At 42.7% G+C, this 26,017-nt stretch overlaps 1 protein-coding gene across 1 annotated transcript in view; it reads right to left on the bottom strand.

The window, feature by feature from the left end:
- Positions 1-1,038: 1,038 nt before the first annotated feature.
- The window catches only part of R3HDM4 (R3H domain containing 4), a 207,817-nt gene continuing 182,838 nt past the window's right edge, over positions 1,039-26,017 (bottom strand). The window contains exon 8 of the mRNA XM_044054800.1: positions 1,039-1,602. Coding sequence (XP_043910735.1) covers positions 1,499-1,602 — 104 coding nt within the window. The 3' untranslated portion in view covers positions 1,039-1,498. The remainder of the gene's footprint in view (positions 1,603-26,017) is intronic.

Genomic DNA, 26,017 nt, shown 5'->3' with positions numbered 1-26,017 from the left:
ATTATCCAGGAAATATATACTAAGCATTTCACAGGACAATGTATTTTAAAGACAGAGGATGAAAACCCCCGAGGATAATACACTTCTCTGACAGGGCATAGCCAAGCTTCCCACAGGACATCATCTTTCATTAGGTGGGGGAGGGGCATTGAGAAGACATGTATTCTCTACGTATGAATGGTAGACCATCCAAGAGAGTGTACTAAGCTCCTATGTGTGTGTGTGTGTGGGGGGGGGGGTCACACCTCAGTGAATGTTGTTCCTCCAGGAACAAAAAAAGGTTAGGTATTCTAAAGTAGACTGGTGAGAAGACAAGGGAGGGAGCATTAAGTACCATGTAGGGGAAAATGTTCCTTTAAGGTTGTAGGTCAGTTAAGCACTCTCACATAAAATTATTTGGTAAGAATATATTATGCCATCCTAAAGGACACTATGCCCTTCCATGGAGTGGAAGATGGAGTACCAATAAACACAGCAATGTGCTCATCCAAAGAAGTAACACTTCAGCAGTCTGGTAAACCCCTCACAGGACATGACACACTTTCGGAGAAGGGAGGAATGAATATCTCTACCCAAAACGACAGTCTGCTCACCCAAGGAGTATGTGGTACCAGTATAGGCTAAGACGCTCCTCCACAAAAGGGGGATCCTAGCAACCCAAAAGAAAACTGGGCTCCCATACAGACAACTTTGCACTCCCAATGGACTCTATGCCATTACACTAAAAGTCTGGAAGGACAGAAAAGTACTCCACAGGGGAGTGCAGTGACCCAGAAGGCTGATTTAGCATCCCCAAAAGGATGCTGTACTCCTTCAGAGAAGGAAGGGCTGAGCACCTAACAAGACACCACACTCCTCTGGGAAGGGAGCAGATGGCAATCTAACACACTATGAAACTTCTACTCCAAGAGGTGTTCAAGGGGGCTCATCAAAACTTAAGGAAAAACAGACATCCTCTGTTAATAAATGTAATTTACCACATCATTTACCACATCACCCAATTCACAGACTTTTTTCCCCTGTGGTAGGAACCACAAATACAGGCAAGGAACCACCGTTTTAATTCTATGCATCACTCCAAGAGCCTAAACTTATTAGTCTTCCAGAAGGTGATGCAGCCTTTTCTTTCTGTTACATCAACTGTTGCAAATGACTATGTGAGAAGACAGGACATGGAGTCAAAGACATCTTCAACCCTGGAAGGGCAGGTGAAGGGGGCTTCACAGCTCTGTGTCAGGGATCATAGACAAGTGGCAGTCAAAAGATAAAGGGTGGGCTATTGCTTTAGGCCCACAGCATGGATAAGAAAGGTAATCCAGCTACAAAAGTGGAGAGAAGTGTTAACCTAAGATTGACTTAGATATGCAAAGAAAGGTAAAACGACAAGGAAACATTCTGTTCATTAAAATGAGATCAGTTCTCATAAAAGTGCTTTCAGTATTTAAATATCAACGACGCCAGACTATCCAGGAACAAGATTATCAGAAAGTGCTCGAGGTCATCTATTCTGCTCCAAGTAAGTTGAAAGCAATGGTTCTGGAGTAAGAAAATATTCATGCTTATTGGTGACTTCTGTCTGACGTTTCCCATTACTGTTAAAACCTGAAAGAAAATGAAACAATTTAGTAAACCTATTTTATTTTCCATTTGCTGTTACCAGTGCAACTTTATCTGCATCACATAATATTCAGGATTTTCAGTTTTGACAGTGACTTCTCACAAAAACAGCAAGTAATGGTACTTTTGTTCAAACAAACACTTTTCTCAAAGTACTTTACAATTTTTAAATCAAAATACACAAGTCAGGGGATATTAAAATCTACCCAAAAACAGCTTTAAATGCTAAGTCACATAAAAAATAAATAAATTTAAACTTGTAATGCACATTTAAAAAATTATTAATGACATCTACAGGAAAATAAAGTCTCTGCTATCTGGCCCTTCACTGCTCTGACTGTTCTCTACACACCTTAATCTGGGAAAGTTTAAGAGCCTGCCATAAGCAAACATATACAAGTAATTTCATTTTTTCTTGCTTTAGAAGATATAAAACACCTGTAAACAAGACTGCACACACACTGGTCTGTCATCAACTGTACACTGAATTTATTTATTTATTTTTTATTTACTTTAATATTGTGTTAAGCTATTAACTGTGAAGCTTTTCTTCCCAAATCACCACTGAAAATATGCTTGCTATGCCCATTCAAACCTTCTTGCTTACCTAGATTAAATAAGTCAGTTAATTAAATGCTGGCACTTGGGAATATCAGACATTTGAATGGTAATGTCTTCTTCTATGATGCACCTCTCCTTAAATTTATTTTTACATCTTCTTTTATAAAACAGGTGTTGAAGTTTGGCAGAATCCCCAAAAGTAAACAAAACTCATAGTAAGGAGAGTTTTTACTGATTAAGTCCAAACTCAGTTGGAAGAATGTCATTCTAAGCTGATATGAAGAACATGTTTGTGCTGAAAAAGCAGTTGATCTTGTCCCGAAATAGTATTCAGCTTAGTAACAAGAGACGTGACAAGAAAAAGTAAGAAGAAATGGCACATCACAATCATGGATTCCATCTGCCTAGCAACAAAAAGAGCAATGCAAATAGTCTAAAATCATGGAAATTAACTGATATAACCCAATATTTTAATATGGGACTGTTGTGTCATCTTGCTGCCTTCACTCCTCAAAACAACTATGCAACGGTTTGTAAAACTGCCTAACGAATATAATTTTCTAGCATGGCTAGTAGTATCAATAAGACACTTTCTCAGAAAGAACACTTAAGAAAACAACTTGAAAAAAAAATATGCTCTGCTGTTTCATAAAGAGTCAACAACATCACATATACATTTTATGATGCCACTGCCTCACAGCTGTGAGTAAGGGACTGTTTTATAGATATCTTATTACTAAACCTCATACCTCTTAGAACAAGAAATCTGGACAAAGCTATAAATAATGGGGGGGGAATCAAAAAAACAGGAACAGTTTTTAAGTAATGCTCTCACAACCTTAAAAAGTTGACAGAATAACAGGTTTTGCATTACCATGAATTTTCAGAAGGGTATGAAGTCTGAATCTTGAATGTGTCATTTTTTGAATTCAGTCCTCAATGATTTGCCAGTGACTTGTCAGAAAACCACAACTTTATGAGAAACGGACCAAAAATATGAGGCAAAAATCTGTAAAGTTGAGAGGGGTATGTTAACCTTTATTGTCTTGGATATGGGTACAGAAAACAGTCACAGTACTGATAAGACATGTAGAGGGGTTCCCGATACCAGTATCAACTGATGTGAATGGGGGCTTTTCATAAATATTTTATTAGCCTTTTTATGCTAATGCACTTACATGACCGATAAGAAATATATTACTAGTTATGACTGACCACACTACAAATGGTGCTACTCCTGATGGCACAGAACCGATTATACTGAAAAGATAAAAGCCACTCGTGCAAACCCAAAGGTGAAAAATGCACTTCTTTTATCCCGATTTGTTGTTGCAACTGTAACAACCATAAGGGTTATGTATTAGATATACCATACTTAGAAAACAGTTATCCACACCTCAATGGAACTCCAGAAGACAGGAAACTGTTGATGGGCTTAACACAGTTTTAATGCAGTTAAAAAGCACAACACATAAATGATACTCCTTGAAAATACGTTTTCGTCCTCAACTTTATCAGATACAATTAAACTAAATTACATGCCTTAAATACTTAAATTAAATACAAATTCACCAATAAAAACAGTGCATCACTAAAATTAACATTTCATAGACTTTACCCACAATCCTTTTCACTAACACTAACATAAATAACTTCATTTACAACAACAATTCTACATTTTAAAAGTTCTTTTTAGTACAAATCATAATGTAAAATAAACCCTGTAACTGCTTACATCAATAAATGTTAAAACAACATCTCTCCTTAAGGGTATAAATCATACAAATGCTTTATGTATAAGTTTATAAAATTCATAAAACATTATTTGTGCTCCCTCTACTGGCTCCAAAACTCATCTGCTTCACATTTAAAATAATGGTGCTGCGGTAGCGTTGTCGCCTCACAGACGTTGCCCGTTCGATTCTTAGAGCGTCTTCTTGTGGCGACATGCGTGAATGGGCATTCCTTCGTTGAAGGTTGTGCATTAGGCCCGGCAAGCCAGCACGTAAAAATCTACTGCCAATCATTAGCGGACCGGAGTTCCGCTGTGGCGACCCCTAACCGGGAAAAGCCGAAAGACACAAACAATAGAATCTCACTATGCAGGGACCCAACACAATAAAATGCCACATCTATATAAAAATGTTTGTAAATGTTATAATCTTGCAGCTCTCAGCTTTAAAACTGGGGCCAGGGATAAACCATTGTTTAGTCCAGGGAACCCACTGGCGTCTAAAAAAAATCTGCCAGTGAAGTTCCCTGTATTCAATTCTGGTCTCCCACATACCACCCCTCATATCCCTTGGGATCTCAAGTACAAAAAAAACTAAACCTTCCTTTTCCACATTCTATACTGTGCCTATATAGTGCATTATTAACATTTCTATTACTTATGGCATTTAAATGTTCATACACTCTCCTTTTCAGCTTCCTCTCGGATTTTCCTACATAGAATGCCTTGCACTCACATAAGGCAAGATATACAACCCCACTAATTACTATAGCTCCTTGCCACGAGGGTTCTATTTCTGGAATCCAGGTGGACTAGTACAGTACTCATAATGAAATGGCATTGCGCACATCTCCCACATTGGAATGTCCCTTTCTTGTTTCTGGTTCCACTCCCCTTACAGTCATAGTATCCTTCCAAAACATTTTTGATACTTGTTCCCTTCCTACAGACACATTTAAAAGGACTTTTAAAGTCTAATTTAAGGTCACTGATTCTACTGAACCTAGTCCATTCCCTTTCAATGGTTCTTCATACAACATCGGCATCCCCACTAAAAATCGGTGATGGTTGGGAGGGTGGCCTAAGGGTTAAGGTGTTTGCCTTACAAACACAAGGTGCAAGGTTTGAGTCTCACAAGGGATAACTGGCTAGGCTTAAAATGGCTCACAAGGGCAGTTAGCCTAGTAGTAATCTATGAACCTATGAATGTCGAACCAAATTCCCCTCATTCTTATTTTCTATTAAACCTAAATGATCACCCACAGGGCTAACTTCGGGAATTCCCAAGATTGGGGCATATTTGCCTGTCCTCTCACTAGCCTCCTCCTGTTTCACTTGGGTAATTAAAAGTTTCTGGGTATCCACGTTCACAAAACATCCCACGTAACACATCACATTCCTTTTTAAATTCTTCATCATTCGAAGTCATTCTACTAATTCTTACAAACTGCCCTTTTATAATGCCTTTCTTCTGATGGAAAAGATGGGCACTAGTATAATGTAGAATAGAATTGTGGTTAAAGACTATGAAATGTTAATTTTAGTGATGCACTGCTTTTATTGGTAAATATGTATTTAATTGAAGTATTTATGGCATGCAATTTAGTTTGTTAATTGTATCTGATGAAGTTGAGAACAAAAACATATTTTCAAGGAGTATCGTTTATGTCTTGTGTTTTCTTACTGCATTAAAACTGTGTTAAGCCCATCAACTGTTTCCTGTCCTCTGGAGTTCCACTGAAGTGTGGATAACTGTTTTCTAAGCTGCAACTACACCTTTTTCTCCTTCATTGTAGATATACCATGCTTCTTCATGGTCTTAACAAGGCCAAGGGCCAGCTTAAACATCATCATCTCAGAGCTTCCATACACTTGGTAACCAAAGGCGTTGACTGCTGAAGCTTTCTGCTGAATCCTGAACTATTCACTACTTGACAATTACTTCACAGTGCTGAATTGCACCAGATCTCAAAATATAAGTTGCTATTATAATTGTGCATTTTTGTAGCGTTTCTGCACTTTAAATTGCATTTTAGTGCTGTTGCTTTTACCACTGCATTTGACTGGTGTACTGAATCCAGATCTATGGAGAGCTGAATGTTTGCTCCACACTGCTGTTTTGCACTTGCATACCCATACACCCCCAACAAGTTTAGTCTTAGACAGTCTTGCTGTTACAGCAACCAAGATAGACTGTTGACAGCTCCTTTTGTACCATCCCCTTGCAGATCATGAAATAAGGATCTGTAACAATGGATACGCACTTTCCTACCATCTCTGTAGCAAGCCTGAAGGATATGTGGCAATTACCTCATGTTTACCAACAACTATCTAATACTTAAACTGATATGGTATGTGAGAGATGTAGTTACACAATGTCGCTGGAGCCAAGACTCTTGCATCCAAGCACTTATAATACTAAAGAGGTTGTCAGATATACACGTGCTACACCTACAGTACTGACCCACATATGCGGAGCCTCTTAACTGTAATCGTCTTAAACCACAAATACCTCCCAATGCAATGTGGTTATCAACCTCAAAAGCACTCTACCAAAACAACACCCAACATGACAGATATAACCACATTTCATTATGTCTCACCTTCTTAGCCCATAAGGCATATGACTACACAACCCAATGTTTTGGTCACAGGGAACACCAGTGTGAGACACAAAGATATCCCACTCACCAAGGCTGAGTAAGGAGTAAGACAAGGTAGGATCCACCTGGTCGAGCACAAACTCTGGTTGTTGAACTCCCAAGTACTGGTATAACCTAGCCACAGTCTATGCGGATGTAAATGACCCGAGACATACCTTCCTGGACTAAAGAAGAAGAGAGCCATGATGGACGTCTCGGACTGTGTACCCCAGGCTGGTATAAGCCTTGCAATGGGCAACATTCGACCTTCTCCAAGGATAATGCCACAATGAGAACAAAATACAATTGACTTTAATAACTGGCTTAGATTTTGGTGTCATTCAAAGAGGGTACAATTGTCAGCTTGGGAGGATAAGGTTGACAGACCAGGGTTCAGGCTTTTAAGTGGGCAAGACATTTCCCTGCAGTACATTTGGTTAGGGACACGTGGCTGAAGTGACATTCTGCTGTAAAGAAATATGGCTGTTTCATATTACCTATGGGCAAAGAGGTAATCATGTAGCGTCATGGCCACAGCTTCAATAACCACATGCAAATGGGGAAATAAGGTCCATGGCCCGCAAGCCACCAAAAGAGAGCAGGCAGTATGGGAGGCATCAGCAGTATGCTGCCCAGTGGGCATATCAGAGGCAGTGAAAATGCAGTGCACAATGGGAAGTGCCTTTATTACCCATCTTATTAACAGATACTACTGTCTATGACACAGGAAGCCAATAGCTCTTACTTAAATGTACTGGAAACACTTCCCATTCAACCCAACACAGTATTCATGGGAGACTAACTACCTCACTATAAACTAGGCATTATACACAACCACAAACATGCAGGCCCAAAGATTAACACAAACATCCTGGACCAGACAGTGGTAAAAATGTCCTTGACATCATTCTCACAAACATGGGAAAAAAGCTGCCCATGACCCCAGTGTAATATCCTCACTGGTTAGGAAGGACCATAAAGATGTCTCCTTTGAAAACAAAATAAAATGTAGGACCCCGGCAACCAATGGTACTTTTAGGAATTATTCTAAGTGCAATGCCCAGCAAGTTAAAAACTCACTCATCAATTTAACCAAGCAACTCTGGGAGCTAATCATAGGTTCATAGGTTCATACTAGGCTATCTGCCCTAGGGCATTTATAAGCCTAGCCAGAGTGGGTTTGGCTTTCGCCACCCATTTTAAATTAATTTTGCTATGCCTTTTTTTGAGGTTAGTATACTGTGCCTCTGTCTAACAGTGACACAGAAGTGATAGCTGGGGTAAACCTACGATCTCCCATCCACTCATCAAGATTCCTCTTGAACAGAGTCAATGTGGGACTCTGCCTAACCTGGACTGGGATTTTATTCCAGAGTGAAGGGAGCCTCTGAGTTATGAATCTGTCCCTCCAGCATGTCCTATTTATTTCAGTGCTGAGGTTCAAGTCTCTCGAGCGCGTAGCTCGATGGGATTTGGATTTTCTGAGGTGCAGCAGGTCCATTAATTGCGGGTTGGACATGGCTTTATACGTCAGGCACAGATCGCCTCTGAGCAGGCGGTATGCCACTGAGTAGAGCTGGAGTTTCTTTAACCGGGCAGCATATGGCATCTGTTTGAGCCCTTTGATCCTCTTGGTGAGGTACTTTTGGGGTCTTTCCAGTTGCTGCAGGTGTCTGGTAAAGTACATCCCAAAAGGGGCATTGTACTCAATTATGGGCCTGATGAGGGATGAGTAAATAGGTACGATGACCTACCCTGATCTAGATGTGAATCCCTTCATGATTAGGTGGGCTATATAAAATGTTTTTCTAACCACTTTGGCCACGTGGTTGTCAAATGAGAGATTGCTATCAACTTGGGTCCCCAGGTCCCTAATGACTTCTTCTGTACTTAATGGATTACCACCTATGTGGTAATTTGTGGGCACTTTGTTTTTGCCAAAGGGGATGACTATACACTTTTTGGCGTTTAGCTTGAGCCCATGGTTCTGGCACCAGTTGTCTGTTTCTATGAGGCCCTTTTGGAGGATGCTTGTGTCGGCTGGAGAGTTGATTATGGCGCCCAGTTTGCAGTCATCTGCGAACTTGGTCAGCCACAGTCCTTCCGTGTTGGCCTGTACCGAGAAATATATACCGAACAAGAGAGGTCCCAGGACTGAGCCTTGTGGGATGCCACTTGTAACTGGTTTGGAGTCTGACATGACTCCAGCAATTCTAACCATGTGGGTTCTGTCCTTGAGCCAGTTTGCAACCCATCTAGTGACATAGGGGTTTATATTTAAGCTGGTGAGCTTATCTATAATGCCCGAGTGGGGTATTGTATCGAAGGCTTTTGCGAGGTCCAGGTAGGCTGTGTGGACCACCTTCCCCTCGTCAATGGCCTTGGTGACTGTTTCAATGAAATCGACCAGGTTTAAGAGGCAGGATCTGCCCTTAACAAAGCCAAACTGGGTAGGATCCAGTGTCTGTAGGTCCCCAATATCTTTATTTATGAGGTCCATGATGATCCTTTCCATAGCTTTGCAGATCAAGCTAGTCAGGCTTATGGGCGATAGTTTCCAGGATCCGTTGAGGCACCACCTTTGTGGAGAGGGACCACTGTTGCTGTCGCCACTCTTTGGGTACATATCCTGTAGTAAGGCTAAGATTGAACAGTAGAAATATGTTTGGGTTTAGCTCTTCTTGGAGTTCATGTAGGGCGCAGCCGGGACACCATCTGGTCCCATTGATGCTGTGTTTTTGCTTTGGAGAGGCGGCTCTTACCTGAGCATCTGAGATGTCAGGGGCAGCACTCTGTTGGGATAGATATTTGCCCTTTTGGTGGGGAGAGGGGGGAGAAGTTTGCACTGAACCTGTCAGCTAGGATGTTGGCAATGTCTGTGGGCTCGGTGTACTTTTTGTCATTTTGGACTAATTCTGAGCATATCTGGGAATTCCCACCCAGGTTCCTAACATAACTAAAGAAAGCCTTGTGATTATCCTTAGTGTCCTGTGCAATTTTTCTCTCGAAGCTGGCCTTAGACGATTTTAAGAGTGCCCGTAGTTTTTTGCTAATACTGATCAGAGATGCCCTCCCTTTTTGGGATTTTGCTCTATCGTAGTAGCTTCCTCCTTCTACTGTATAGTTTGTTTATGGCTGGGGTCCACCAGACAGGACGTCTGCCTTTGGAGGATTGAGTCTTGGTTTTATTTGGGATTGCATGATCCATGCATTCCTGAAGGTGTTCATAGAATGCATTTATAAAGGATTCTGCGGTCTGGGCCGTATTTTCCACAGGCCCGGGGGCTTTGAAGGATTTTGCCTCGGTTTTGAGGCGTGTGAAATTTGCTTTAGAGAAGTTTTTCACTGTGGTTTTCTGGGCAGGGGGTGGGGTCGGGATGTGAATATCCAGTGAGATTAGTTTATGGTCTGATCTTACCAGTGAGGGATACACTTCTGGTCTGGAGCATAGTGTCCCCATGTTGGTGATGATCAGGTCCAGTACGTTTTCCCCTCTTGTGGGAGTTGTAACAAGTTGTTCCATAGCATTTGAGTTTATAAATTCTAGGAACCTTTGGGCTAGGGTGTTGGAGCTAGAGTAATGCTCCCAGTCTATGTTTGGGTAGTTGAAGTCGCCCAATATAATGGTGTTTGGAGAGACCTTCATATTTTCCAGTATTCTCAGGAAGGCCAAGTGGGGTTCCTGTGTTTGGGAGGGTGGTCTGTAGCAGGCTATAAACTGGAAGGCAGTTTTACCCACAGTTAGTTGCACATGGATAGTCTCTGATGCTTCGTGCTGTGCCACCAACCTGGAGTTGTGGGTATCTTTGACGAATATTGATACTCCCCCTCCTTTTCTGGTTTGGTCCAAGTTTTGGGGCCGAAAAGCATAGTATGAGGTATAACCTGGTAGTGCTGGGGTGCTCTCGGGAGCCTTGAACCAGGTTTCTGTTACTGCACAGATATCGATGTTCTCCATGCTAAGGTGAGTTTCGAGTGCGTGCATCTTGAGGTTTAGACTTCTGGCGTTGAGTAGCATTACTCTTAGTTTCTTATCCCTTGTGATACCTATGGAGGTGGGTTTGTCTTTTGAGCCTTGCCTAAAAAAGGCACTATGGGGTAGCAAGAGCCTTTGCCAATATCCGAAAGCCCAGGGGTGACAAGTGCAAGCCGTCCCTAGCGAAGCATCGTGGCTTGTCGAGCATGTCATCCCAGGCTGACAGGCATTGGATCCCCTTTGAATGACACCAACACTTAAGCCAATTGTTGAAATTGATCATCTTGTCTTCATATTGTGGCATCATTCTTGGTGAGGGTAAGATGCTACTCAAGGTCAGGGTCATACTGGCCTGGGCTACATGCTCAGAGAGCTCCTCTATGTCTCTTTTCATGTAGTCCAGGGAGGTACATCTCAGGTCATTCACACCAGCATGGACAATGACTGAGTCATATTTGTACTTGCCTTGGAGTGACCTGAGTACTTGTGTTATGTGGAGGATCCTAGCGCCCGACAGGCAGCTCACCGTGACCTTCTCCTTGTTCACCCTGGTGAGCGGGACGTCAGTGTGCCTGACGATAGAGTCACCTATTACAAGTGTATCAGGTGTGTTGTTTAGCCTTAAGGGCTGTGACTGTTCGGCACACTGGCTTTGTGAGCTATGTGTTGCATGTGTTTTGTTTTGGGGTAGCGGTTGCTTGGGTGTCTGCTTTGGAGGTCTCTGCTGCTTAGGCAGATTTTTATTTAGAGCCTCCGAGTATGTTTTTGTGTGTTTATGTGTTTGGTTTGCTGTCGTGGTAGGTCTATGTGAGACTGGAATTGTAGTGAGTGTGGTTTCCTTCTCCTCCTGACTGCTTACACCAGTACTGAGTTGAGAGAGCTTAGCCTCCAGTTTGGCTATATGGTTGCATCTCTCACATGTGTTGGAATTTGTTGGGAGGAGGAGAGGGTTGTCTGTGTACATGAGGCAGTTGTAACATTGCCTCAAGATTCCCAGATTCACCAGCTGGACCGGAGAGGAGATTGACAACTGACCTTTGGACATGCTAGAATAGTATTGGGAATTCCTTTATAATTGAAAAAAAGGGCCAATGGGGAACAAGATACTCAAGGGGAGTTTGTGAAGGTGTAGTGCTTTTAATTTTTTAGAGCTGACTTACATAATTGCTTTAGTGAGCAAGTGCCAGGTAACTTAAATGCAATGTGCTACAGGTAACTTAAATGCAAAAACGACAAACAGTAACTTTCTTTCAAGTGAAACAAGGAAATAAGTACAGTAAGCAATGCAGATATCACTAGGGATCCACAGAAGTGCTAAAAGGCCGCGTTTTAGGTGGAATTAGCGTTTCAGGGAAATAAACAAACAACAAGCATACAAATAAAGCTAGATTCAGAAGGCCTGGATCTAGTCTATGCTACAGCAAACAAGGTGTACCAATTTCAGTAAGAAACAGTTAGAATATGCAGGCACTATAAGCCTCTAACCAGAAATTCCCTGCTCAGAAGGGCAGAGTCCAGCCTCTCCTCCCACAAGAGTGCAGACCGCAATCCTTCTTAACGTAAAATAACTGGCCTGAAGCCCAAGTGCTTAAACCAGAACTAATACACTTTTAGAATAACAGACACTGAGCTCTCAATCAGCAGTTCCCAACTTAGAAGGATGTAAGCTACCTGTCCTGTCACCACAGTGCAGGCCACAAACCTTCCTAATGTAAAACAACTGGTCTGAAGCCCAAGTGCTTAATCCAAAAGACTTAGAAATGATAACTACACTTTAATCAAGTTACTACCAGCAGTAATAAATACAACTGAATAATTTAAAGAATGCCTGGATTAGTGCTCAAGTTATACAAACAAAGCTAGATTCAGCAGGCCTGGATCTAGTCTATGCTACAGCAAACGAGGTGTACCAATTTCAGTAAGAAGCAGTTCAAATATGCAGGCACTATAAGCTTTAACCAGAAATTCCCAGCTCAGAAGGACAGAGTCCAGCCTCTCCTCCCACAAGAGTGCAGAACACGAACCCTCTTAATGTAAAATAACTGGCCTCAAGCCCAAGTGCTTAAACCAGAATTAATACACTTTTAGAATAACAGACACTGAGCACTCACTCAGCAGTTCCCAACTTAGAAGGATGTAAGCTACCTGTTCTGCCACTACAGTGCAGACCACAAACCTTCCTAATGTAAAACTGGTCTGAAGCCCAGGTGCTTAAACTAAAAGACTTACAATGAGTTACACCAAGCAGTAATAAATACAAATGAGTACTTTTAAGATGACGCAAAAGCAAAATAAAGTAGGAAAAAACACAAATACAATAAAAGCAGATAATTTTAATTTTTTTTTTTTTTTTGGAAAGAGAGAAAGGAAAGAGAGAAAGGAGTAGCAGAAACTAAGCTGATTGGCCTTCTCAAATGCTCTCCCTGTACTGGGTAGAATGAGGTAATGACACTAGACTGGGAGAGGTGGGTCCCAGATCAAATTTGCACTAGGGGCGGGCAACTGCAAAGCCACCAACTATAAAAACACTATACCAACAGGAAGGGAGGGTGGGAAACAAACAGCAGAAATGTTACTCACAGCTGAAAAGCAGCAGTGAGCCTTTAAATGAAAGTTTTAAACAGCTAAAGGAGCCACTAGAAAAAAAGAGTTTAACTGCAACAAGTTATCATAAACAAACAACCCAACAAATGCTTAATAAGAGTGGACAATTTCCAGTTAATACCTCACACACAGTGAAACTAGCTAGAAAAAATACACAGTACACAAAGTGCTATAAACAACAAAGAAATAAAGAACAAAACAAACAAAAAACAGGATACTTAATGTTATATATTGTAACTCCGAGTTTGCTGAGTGTCCTTCCTTCGATCAGCTCACTGTAAAATGGCTGAACACTCACAACTGAGCTTCTTAGGTAACAGAAAGTTGAAACCTGAGACAGCTTTTAAGAAAGAAATCTCAAAATAACCAATGAGGTGCTTAGTCTAAGCTGTAGTCCAGGAGACCTCAGTCAGCCAATGACCTCAAACAATTCTCTCTCACTGAAATGCCTGATGGCTTTGGCTAAAACAAGATGTCCCTGAATTATGTGCTCAGACACACAGCCTCCACAAACACTAGGCCCAAATACAAGCCTGAATATGGAAATGCTACAAATATCCCCACTACTTAGAACAAACTGCAGAAATGTTACTCACAGCTGAAAAGCAGCAGTGAGCCTTTAAATGAAAGTTTTAAACAGCTAAAGGAGCCACTAGAAAAAAGAGTTTAACTGCAACAAGTTATCATAAACAAACAACCCAACAGATGCTTAATAAGAGTGGACAATTTCCAGTTAATACCTCACACACAGTGAAACTAGCTAGAAAAAATACACAGTACACAAAGTGCTATAAACAACAAAGAAATAAAGAACAAAATAAACAAAAAACAGGATACTTAATGTTATATATTGTAGCTCGAGTTTGCTGAGTGTCCTTCCTTGATCAGCTCACTGTAAAATGGCTGAACACTCACAACTGAGCTTCTTAGGTAACAGAAAGTTGAAACCTGAGACAGCTTTTAAGAAAGAAATCTCAAAAGAACCAATGAGGTGCTTAGTCTAAGTTGTAGTCCAGGAGACCTCAGTCAGCCAATGACCTCAAACAATTCTCTCTCACTGAAATGCCTGATGGCTTTGGCTAAAACAAGATGTCCCTGAATTATGTGCTCAGACACACAGCCTCCACAAACACTAGGCCCAAATACAAGCCTGAATATGGAAATGCTACAAATATCCCCACTACTTAGAACAAACTGCAGAAATGTTACTCACAGCTGAAAAGCAGCAGTGAGCCTTTAAATGAAAGTTTTAAACAGCTAAAGGAGCCACTAGAAAAAAGAGTTTAACTGCAACAAATTATCATAAACAAACAACCCAATAGATGCTTAATAAGAGTGGACAATTTCCAGTTAATACCTCACACACAGTGAAACTAGCTAGAAAAAATACACAGTACACAAAGTACTATAAACAACAAAGAAATAAAGAACAAAATAAACAAAAAACAGGATACTTAATGTTATATATTCTAGCTCCGAGTTTGCTGAGTGTCCTTCCTTTGATCAGCTCACTGTAAAAATCAATTCTATAAAGGCCAAGTTTGAGGTAAAAACAGCCTCCCTGGACAAAGACATGCGCATAGCTTTCTTCAGCTGTGCCTGCAACCTCAAAGACTATATACATTAATGTGATGGAACTAATCATAAATGAAGCTACATATTGAGCCAGATAAAGCAAATCTACTGGCCAACAAATTTATAAGAAGAAGTTATGTCTTACCATAACGTTCCATGTTAGTTGTCTTCTTCTCGCATTCTTTCTTGCTGGATGGGTTCGGAGCCGATCCTCGGCTCCGACTCGGCCTATATTATAGCTCGAGAGCTATTTTTACTGGCTCGAGACAGCCCTATATCCCACAATACCATGCGCTAACTCCCCAGATCTCGTTTGGAAGCTAAGACATAGTATCAAAAGTAATATTATAATAATAATATTATAATCCTCTTTTACGAGTACAGATTACCTGCTAGTAACACTAAGGATACCATGAAAGATGCAACATATTGTATCTCCAGAAATGGAAGGACTCAGAACCTCGAGTCTATCCAGGCTAGGGGGCAGGAGGGAGGGACGCAAGAAAGAAGGCGAGAAGACAACTAACATGGAACGTTATGGTAAGACATAACTTCTTAATGTTAAGTTGTCATTCTCGCCTTCATTCTTGCTGGATGGGACAGCGTCCCTAGCATCTTAGTCCTGGGTGGCTCAATGGAACAGACTCCTGAGTACAGTGGAACCCAAATCAGATCTATTTCTGGAGGCTAGATCAAGCTTGTAATGGGCAATAAAGGTATGTTTGGACGCCCATGTAGCTGCTGCACAAATGGCATCTAGTGGTAACCTTGCTTGAAAAGCCGTTGAAGTTGATAGTGCCCTGGTTGAATGAGCTTTAGGCCTAGAGGGTAGTTGCCTGTGTCTCAACTCATAGATCAAGGTAATAATAGATGTCAGCCATCTGGAAAGAGTAACTTTCGATACTGGAAGCCCTTTCTTGCCTGCAGCATAAGAGAGGAAGAGCTGGTCTGATTTTCTGAATTGTTTTGTCCTGTCTAGGTAATACCGTAATTGGCGATGAGCATCTAATGAATGTAATTTTTGTTCAGCCCTGTTGGTATAGTCTGGGAAAAAGACGGGCAAATCAATGGAGTGGTTTAGATTTGCTTCCGATAACACTTTTGGTAGAAAGGAAGGGTTTGTTCTGAGAGTAACCCTATCTTTATGAAAAGCCAAATAGGGAGGATGGACAGACAAGGCTTGAAGTTCCGATACCCTTCTGGCAGATTTTATAGCTACTAAAAACAGCGTTTTCCAAGAAAGAAGTTTGAGGAAGCAAGAAGCTGCCAGTTCAAAAGGGAGTAGAATTAGTGAAGTTAGAACTAAATTCAAATCCCATTGTGGGGGTGGATCTTTAACTGGAGGTCTGAGTAACAAAATGCCCTTGAGAAAGGCTTTACAGAGTTTGTGGGACATAATATTTGCTTCTGAGAGTCCAACATGAAAATTAGCAATGGCCGCTAATTGTACCCTGATAGTGGCCGATGATGACCCCGAATGAAAAAGCTCCGCCAGGAAGTCTAGAACCTCATGAATGGGTGCATGGAAGGGATCTAAAGATCTAGTTTGTGCCCAGTGTGAAAAACGTTTTCATTTACTCGCATAAATCTTCCTAGTATTGGACTTATGGGAAGCCAGAATTATATCACGAACAGGAGGAGAAATAAGGGGAAGCCTGGCTATGGTTTGAAGTGGAGCAACCAAGCTGTGAGGTTGATGGAATGTAGAGACTGATGCAGCTTTCCCGTGAGGTGGGTCAACAGATCCGGAAGGGGTTCCAGATGCCAAGGCTGTTCCAGTAGGTATTTGTGCAGGAACGGGAACCAAACTTGTCAAGGCCAAAACGGGGCAATGAGGATCATTTTGGATCTCAAAGCGGTTGCTTTCTGAATTAGTTGTGGGATCAATGGAAAGGGAGGAAAGGCATAAAGAAGACCCCGGGGCCAAACGCGAACAAGAGCGTCTCTGAGGGGCTGGCCTGGTAAATGGAAAAGTGTGAAGAAGTCGAGGCACTTGCTGTTTTGCGAAGTTGCAAAAAGGTCGCAGCAAGGCTGGCCCCACTTCTGAAAAATTCCGTCTACTACCGCTTGATTTAGAGACCACTCGTGAGGCATGAGGACAGTTCTGCTCAATCTGTCTGCTATGACGTTGGACTTCCCGGGGATGTGCGTTGCTATCAGAAACCGTTGAGATGAAATCGCCCATTGCCAAAGTCTGAGTGCTTCTCGACAGAGAGGGTAGGACTTTGTTCCACCCTGCTTGTTTATGTACCACACTACAGACATATTGTCCGTTTGAATTGCTATAGTCCCTGTGGGAAGAGAGTTCTGAAGGGCCTGCAACGTCAAAAGCACCTCCCTCATCTCCAGGACATTTATGTGCAGGTGGCATTCTGACTGTTGCCAAGTACCCTGGACTGTCCTGCCCTGATAATGCCCCCCCCACACGATCAGGGAGGCATCCGTTGTGACAGTGGCAGCTGAAGGGGGGAGAACAAAAGGTTTGCCCTGAAAAAGCTGAGGGGAAACCATCCACCAGAAGAGATGTTTCTTGCAAGATGGTGTTATCAAAATGATGTGGGTCATTGGCAGCTGCTGAAAGGACCACTGAGAAAACAGCATCCACTGAAGGAGCCTCATGTGGAAGCGTGCTAATGGAAGTAGAAGAATCGCCGCCATGAGGCCCAGCACTTTCAATACTAGCTTGACTTGGACTCTGCTGGACTGAAACAGGAGCTGAACATTCTGCCTTATGTCTGTCACTCTCTGAGGTGGTAATGTTGCAGACATTTCTGTGGTGTTTAATACGGCGCCTATAAAGTTTATACATTGACAAGGCGACAAGGAGGACTTTGCAAAATTTATAGAAATACCCAGGCTGTTGCAAAGATGGATAGTATAATCCCTGGCCATTATGAGATCCTGTTTGGTGGTAGCGGAAATGAGCCAGTCGTCTAAGTATGGAAACACCTGGAATCCTTTTCGTCTCAGGTGAGCCGTGACCACTGCCAAACATTTGGTGAACACCCGGGGGGCTGTGGTGAGACCAAAGGGCAGGGCCCTGAATTGAAAATGACTGACTCCCAGCCAGAAGCGGAGAAACCTCCTGGAGAGCCTGTGTATTTTTATGTGGTAGTATGCGTCCTGGAGGTCTAACGAGCACATCCAGTTGTCTCTGCCCAAAAAGGGTAGAATGGACTGCAGTGTTACCATCCAAAATTTTGTCTTTAACACATAGTTTAACCTGCTGAGGTCCAAAATGGGTCTCCAATCTCCTGTCTTTTTTGGTACCAAAAAGAACCTGGAGTAGATTCCGGATCCTAGCTGATCTGCTGAGACTGCCTGGATGACTCTTTTGTTTAACAGCTTTTTTATTTCTAGCTGAGCCTGACCCCTCTGCGCGGGTGGAACATCTGGTAGGGGTTTTGGCGGTTGTACTGGAGGGAAAGTGAGAGGAATTTTGTAACCCTCGGATATGATCTTCTGTACCCATGTGTCTTGAGTGATGGATTGCCAGGCTTCCGGGTACAGAGATAATCTTCCCCCGACTGCCTCCGAAGGTGGACAGTCGGGCAGCTTCTCAGGGATGCTGAAAGGGTTGGTCAGGGAAAGATTCCCTGGAACCCTGGTTTTGTGGACCCCCTCTGCCCCTGGGGCGGCGTCTGTTATTATTCCCCCCTCTGCCTCTAGGGGGAAATTCATCACGTGCAGCAGGCACGACTCCCTGTGGTTTGCGGAACCACATCTTTCCACCCCTCTGTCCCTTAGGATAAGGTCTAGAAGGCATGGAAAAACGGACTCCCACGGCAGAGAGAGTCTTGCCATCTTGCTCGCATCTGGTGAGGGTATTCTTCACCTGAGGCCCGAACAATTCCGAACCGTCAAAGGGGGTGTTGGTGAAGGACACCTTGAAGGGGTCGGCAAAATTACAGAGTCGCATCCAAGCGTGGCGTCTCAACGCAACGCCGTGCCAGCGGCCCTACGCGCTCCATTGGCTGCATAAGAGATTAGCCGCATGGAGGAGTTAACAATGGAGTTCAGGGTAGCCAGCTGAGAGTTTATTTTGTCCTTAAACCCCGCAGCAGAAGGATCCTGTACCGTTTCACCCAGCTCTGTGAGCAAGTCTCTTTGAAGGCGGGTGAAATGACAAATAGTTCAGCGATCGTATAGAAAATGTCGCTGAAGCAAAGGTCTGCTTGCCGTACACGTCCATGGTCCTGGACTCTTTGTTAGGAGGATGAACAGGTACAGAAGGATCAGCTAATTCCTTCTTAGTGGCTGCTGCTACCACCATAGCATCAACTGAAACACCTTTGGTGAGAAAGGATTTGCCATCTGGTGCAGAAATAAATTTCGAAGGCCTCCTAGAGGTAGGTTCCATTGAATCAGGAGCTGCCCACACCCTTCTAGCCACTACCTCCATTAGTGGGTCGAAAGGGGGAGACACCCAGGAGGTGGAAGGGCGAGATCCAAAGGCGTCAAGTTAAACTGACTCATCCTCAGAAGGTTTGAGAGTGGACCAATTTCCCCTCTGTCTTAGGATCTCCAGGATGTCTGAAAAGGAGACATCCTCAGAGGGGGATCTGGGGGAACCCTCTGACTCATCCAAGTCGGTGTCCGACGTGACAGACTCGGGGGAGTCTATGTGCTTCCTCTTGCACTTTCTTTTCCTAGGGAGTTCCCCTGAAGCTTCAGGGGAACCCTCGGAAGAGGAGAAGACACCCAAAGTGGGTACCTTAAACTTTGGATCTCTGCTGTCGGGTATAGGAGGGTGGCCAGAGACCGTAACAGGCACTACAGAGGGAGGAGCCGCAGAACTTAACCTTGGAGTGGACACTGGGTCCAGCACACTCCTCATCACCTCGAAGGTTCCCCTATCAGACACCAAAGGTAGCCCCAGCTCCAAAGAGGCCGGAACCGCCCCTGGAACCGACAGAGAAGGCTCCGAGAATGATGTCGGGGCCAAACTAACCAGAGCCGAAGCTCTGAGAGGGAGAGCGGGGTCGGACAAGGGTCCGATGCCACTCGCCCCCTCGGAGCTGACAATGGAGTCCCGGCGCCCGGACCTCTCCATGGACGGAACCAATAAAGAGACCGGAGCCGAAGGAGGGGGTATCTGCTCCGACGTGGGCAAGGTCACGGTTCCGATGAACTCCGGCTCCGAACTCGAGAGATGTGTCGGAGGAGGAATGGATAACTGCATCAAAGGAGCTACAGTCTGGTGAGATGGGCTCTGAAGCATTTGGGCCAGAGCCTGGGACTTTATGAGTCTACTGACCACCCTCTCGATATCGTGATCGGAGAGCCTGGAAGACCTCGATGAATGAGTCCTATGACTCCGCTTCGATAGAAGGGGGGACCTCGGAGCCGATCTGACAGACTCAAAAGAAGGGGACCTAGAGTGCTTGCGTGCTGGGGTCGGCTCCGATGATGGTTTCGAAGCGGAACCCACTTTGCTCGCCTCGGAGCCAGCCGGAACCGAGGTCGGAGCCGTCTCGACAACACCAGCCCTCGGCTCAGAAGCTGGAGTCGAGGGTTTGGCGGTTTATGATGGCTTCCCCGAGCCAGACTTGGATGGGGAGTCATCAGGCTTTAACAAGCCCCTTAGAATAAGCTTGTTATGCCTTTCCTGCAGGACTCTTGAACTAAATCCGTGACAAACGGAACAAGAGTCCTGCAGGTGTAAAGGCCCCAAGCAATAGACACAAGAAGTGTGACCGTCTGTCAGAGACATTTTCTGACAGCACGAGTCACACTTCTTGAATCCCGAGACCTTAATGTCTTTGGACATTGCCCTAAGACAGTCACACAATCAGTACACATACTCACTCACTTACACACAAGGGGGAGATGAGGGGACTGATTAAAAGAACAACACACACACACAAAGTTGAGTAAAGAAACTAAGGCCTGTAGGCCTGATTATAAAAGTTAACTACAGGGGTTGGTAGGGCTTAAGAAACAAACTCTATTAAGTAAAAAATCAATAGGTAACAAAGTACGGAAAATAGCCTAATAACTATCTCAAAAAATTAGAAATTCGTTGAAAAAAATCCTTTACTGACCTGAGCCGGTAAAAAAGCAACCTCGCAGCGAAGCGGCAAACGAGATCTGGGGAGTTAGCACATGGTATTGTGGGATATAGGGCTGCCTCGAGCCGGTAAAAATAGCTCTCGAGCTATAATATAGGCAGAGTCGGAGCCGAGGATCGGCTCCGAACCCATCCAGCAAGAATGAAGGCGAGAATGACAACTTAACATCCAATTTTACCCTCTCCTTCCAGACACCCTTCTAGAAATACTCTCACCCATAACAGGCTCTCCAATGTACTCTCCAAAACCAAACCCTGCATGAGTGGGCCTGGATAAAATCCTAAGATGACTTCTTAATAGCATGAAACACAGCCTATCAGGACCACTAGACAAGCTTTGTGCCAAGTGGATGGAGGACTGCATCTGCCATCTATCGACACATTGGCGGGCCACTTAAAGATGCACAATTCTGACTAAACGAGGAGAAATCCCTGAAAAGGAGGGAGGACGTCTCAATGCTATCTGTACTCCTGAGGGATCACTCTAAGAAACCATTTATCTGAGACTATCTGTTGCCAAATAGAGAAATGGAGAGGCATGTTTTGGGGAACATCTGAAGACTTGCCAAGGTGATGGTGGGAAGTTACCATTTTAAGACAGTTATTCAGACTTGGACTGTCAGGGTTTCTGGGAGGCCATCCCTCTTATTTCTGAAGTCTCTGAGACATTTTTTTTGAATGTCTGATTGCCAGAGGTTTAAGGGTTTGCTTTTTTTTTTGTATAAAAAATCCTAAATTAGGGATGAATCTTTTAATAAATTAGGAAAAGGCAGGCTAAAAGAAATTCAGAATTTCAGCTGCAGATGATGCAAAAAACAACCTCCCTATCAAGGGTAGTAGTTAAAATTTCAGCTTTAACATTCTTAGGTAAAGTTTAAGAACTTAACCATGTAAAACTTCTCATAAGAGACTTAGTTGGTGCTCTGCAATCTGCATCAGCTGAGTCATAAACACTTCATGGAATGTTTGTCTGATTACTTGAGACACAGAAGCAAGGTGTGTATTCATACCAGATTTTCCCTCAAAGAGGAAAAAGGCAATAATGTTACTCATATTATCCAATGAAGCATGCAAAAACATCACTGGATAACAATTAGGAATCCTAAAAATAAGTCCAGCACATAAATACACTTTTCCCATATTATCAAAGGCTTTCCCATTCTTATCAGAGGGACAGATTAGCATTTACTAAATGTTTAGATGCAGAAGGATTTGCCAAGGAAATTACTGCAGAGACAAATCTTTAATTAGAAAACAAAAACCTTTACGACTGAAGATCTTTATATACAGTTTATCTGCCTCCTTGGAGGCTGCAGGCTGGCTATAATAAAAACATCTTCCAAAGCTGAAAGAACAGGAGGAGCAGATGTAGGTTGAGAAAAATTCCAGTTGTAATAAACCATGATATATTTTCAAACAAATGGAATATCACTATGTCCCCACTGAAACAGCTGGTTCATCTTAAATATGGTTTCAGAAAAAGTAAATTCTTCCAAGGAACAATTTGAAGAAATGCTCTTCTCAGAATCAGCTACACACAGAGAAAAATCAGTTGCTGTTCCTTCACAACTGCTGCCCTAATCATCACACTGGAAATTTTCAGAAAATGAAGAATCCCTTTGTCTCTTACCACTAAATCCAGAATAAGAAAGTTTAAGAGTCTGAATTAAGCCCAATAAACCATCCCTGTCTAAAGTAGCAGGAATCTCTACAGAAACAAAACACCCGTCAGGGACATCACCCTGTGGAACATGCACCCCTGTCTGGCAAAGTACAGAAACATTCCCCGCTTCTGCCTCGGAGACAGACAAGTGGTTCTCCCATGCCCCCTAAGGGCACTAACAGCTTCAGAGGATATGTGTAACCCCTGATCCATGGGGGCTGAAGGGACTACACAAGAGGAAACCTAGGAAGAAGGCAATAGTCTCGGGAACCAGGAATGGCCACTGCAGAGTTATCCATTTGCATCTAGGGCACAGTAGTAGCCATCTGAAAAGCAAAGGCTGTTTGGACATTTTCTTCTTTTTGTGGCTGGAGAAAGGAAGAACTGAGGAAACAGCAAGTTGTTCCATGATAAAATACAGAAAGAAGCCTGAAGGTCAGGTAAGCATTAAAAAAAATCTTACCATAACGTTCCATCTGTATTGTCGATCTTCACTAATCCCTGACCGTGGGCTCGGTTTCTCGGTTTCGTTTACTTCAGCTCGAGCCTTCCAAACCCTCGAGCTAGGCTCTACCCATAATGCTCCTCTGTAAATTACATCAAATCAAGTTTGCCTAAATTTGTGGTAGATAAGAAGAAAGAATATAAATAAATAGAGACCAGATATGTGTCACTATGATGAAGCCAGTTTTGGGAGAATTCGATCCACTATGAGTCATGGGATGGGGGTTGGAGGGGGAGAATGTCAAGGATTAGTGAACATCAACAACACGGAACGTTATGGTAAGACAACTTCTTTATCTGATGTTGTCAATCTTCATTCAATCCTTGACTGTGGGACAGAGTCCCCAGCTACTTTAGGTCTTGGGAGGTCTCACGGAAGGATATTCCCAAGCACCATCGAACCAAATAATGCCCATCCCCTTGAGACCTGATCCAATTTGTAGTCGCTGGTCTCCATTTTCGGCTAACTGGCTGTTTACTTTGAGTAGTTGTAGTAGCGCGCGCTGTGTGTAGCGTGTTCCTATGTTCAGCTATGATACACGCACCTTATAAGTAAACTCTGACATATATTTTTACCTTTCCAGCCCATTTACTAATTACGGTAAATAGAGTGTGTAGTGTGCTCTTTTTATATCATTCCACTTATACTACTGTGCTACGCTTTGCATTTAAAACACCCCTTATCAGCGTTTTTAAATAACTTCAATATGCTGTGTTAACAGCTTGTTTCTTTACCTCTGAGCCTTTAATCATGCTTCGTAGCCTTAAATTCCCTTTATAGGATATGGTGCTAGTAGACTGTTAAATCCTGTTTCCATGTACAGTATATCGCACTAGCAGCGCGTTTTACTTTTTATAGTGGCGCAACATGTGTCATAACAGCGCCTCGTAACTAAGGCTCGCTTAGTGTATAAGACATTCTCTTTAAAATAAAAGGCACCTAGTGATCTATATATCCTTGGTGTACTGATCGGTGATTATATATGATTTTAACAGTAACACCTTTAGCTCAGCTGAACCCTTAGTCACTGCATTTAGGTCTTACAGAGGCTTATCACAACCCCACTTACTATAATTTGTGAAGCTTAATCTAATAGTCTAACTTACTTTTATTGCTTTTTGACTCAATATCTAGTATTTTAGTGTAATCTGAGGAATTTAGCCTTGCTTTTGATGTTGTATCTATGTTGAACTGAAACTTTCTGGTCTGCTCAGATATGTCATACCAATTCTCAACTGCTGCTTTAGACAGTATAAATGTTTTATTCTGCTTTTGCCTGAACTAACTTTTACTAGAACTGTTGTGGATCTCTGAGTTTTTTACATGATAATGTTAAATGTATTTCATTGCTGTGATCCTGCCTGTACTAACTTCAATTAGAACTGTTGCTGAACTCTGAGTTTTTTAATCATGTATATGCTATGTGTATTTTATAGTAGTGCCTTCTGTAGACTGTGCTTGTTCTAAATCTAAAGTATCTCCATTCTCTCCTTCTTTTCTCAGCAGTAAAACCCTCCTGACCACCTTTAGGTCTGGGTTCTTGCATCCCATCCAAACCTGCAACTCTCCTCACCTAATTTAAGGAACAAAAGTTATCCCACCCTGTGGAGCCTACACGTGGAAAAATAATAGAAAGTATGACCTAGAGCTCCTGCTCTTCTTAATCTTTTTGTATTTTTTTCCCAGTGAAGTTGTAAAACCCAAGGTCAGCACTGCCAGCAGCCAGCAACTAACCCCCCCTCCTCTCAACCAACTGATCATATATTTGCCAATAATATCCCTAGCTACTTGCCTCTCACTTTAAATCATAAGCCTTGTAAGCAGCAAGTATTGACATATCCCCTGTGGTCATTAGGTGGCCCCTACTACTAGGGTTTTTCCTCTGGAAACCTCCCCTACCTAGCAAACTCTCTATCTTACCTACTGTCAGCCCCTTTCTGTTCCACTTTTCTCTTTCCACTTGCTCTGATACTTCTAGCTTCTACTTGCTCCTACCTCTTGACACCAAATATATTTACTTCCCCTTGCCTTACTTACCTTCTTTCTGAGCACTTCACTGATTGTTTTTCTCCTGGACCTTTTCTCTTCCCCCTCCGTTAGCCTCTGGCTCACTCCGCTCCCCACCCTACCCCCAATTCCCACCCACCCCCAGGGGTCCTACCTTTATCTCTAATAGGGACACACCCCTTTAAACCTCCTATCCAATCAAATCTCTACACAACTCTCTGAGTTCATTACACCTTCTCTTCTCATAATTACTCCCCCTCCCCTTTCTTAAACACTATTCCTACCACATTATATCCCTACCTCCTACCCCACCCTCTTTAATTTCTAATTTCTTTCTTTAAACTTTACTTCATCTCACTTCCTCCTACTTCTCTGCATAACTCCTTTGATACCACTATGCCCACACTATCTATACCTGCTTTACTAAGACTACTCATCTTTTTACTATTGTTATCATCTCTTGTAACTTCCTACATCATAACTTCTTACGAACACTCTCAGACTCTCTCTACTCCACTGCCCTCTAAAAGTACCTCCACATTAACAACATCTTTATCTTCATCCTATTTGCATTCACCCTCTCAGTCCATCTACCTTCTAGCCAAATATCACAGATTGGTACACTGCAAGTTCAGAAAAACCTATACCAAAAAAACAAATGACATTCACTATAATCTTAAACCAAAGATATATCCTACTCTTCTCCACTTACTACAAGATGGTGATATTCACCCCAATCCTGGTCCACATCATATTACAACCAACATAGAACAAACCCTAACTAAACCTTTATCCCTCTCTTACTCTAAACCTTCCAACTCTTTGTCTATTGCCCATCTTAATGTACGTAGTATCTGTAACAAAATTACTCAACTCCATGCCCTTCTTGAAACTGAGAAATTTGATATTTTATGCCTATCAGAAACTTGGTTAAAACCCTCAATTAAAGACATCGAAATTACCCCACCTGGTTATAGCATTATTAGGTTTGATCGCACTAATAGGAAAGGAGGCGGTGTAGCCATCCTGTATAAAGCGAAACTTAAACTGATTCCTCTAGACCTA

Source organism: Protopterus annectens, chromosome 13.part0 (genome assembly GCF_019279795.1).
Source record: "Protopterus annectens isolate FY-2018-M chromosome 13.part0, PAN1.0, whole genome shotgun sequence".
NCBI classification, from domain to species: domain Eukaryota; kingdom Metazoa; phylum Chordata; order Ceratodontiformes; family Protopteridae; genus Protopterus; species Protopterus annectens.
This window is presented reverse-complemented; position numbering and strand designations above follow the sequence as displayed.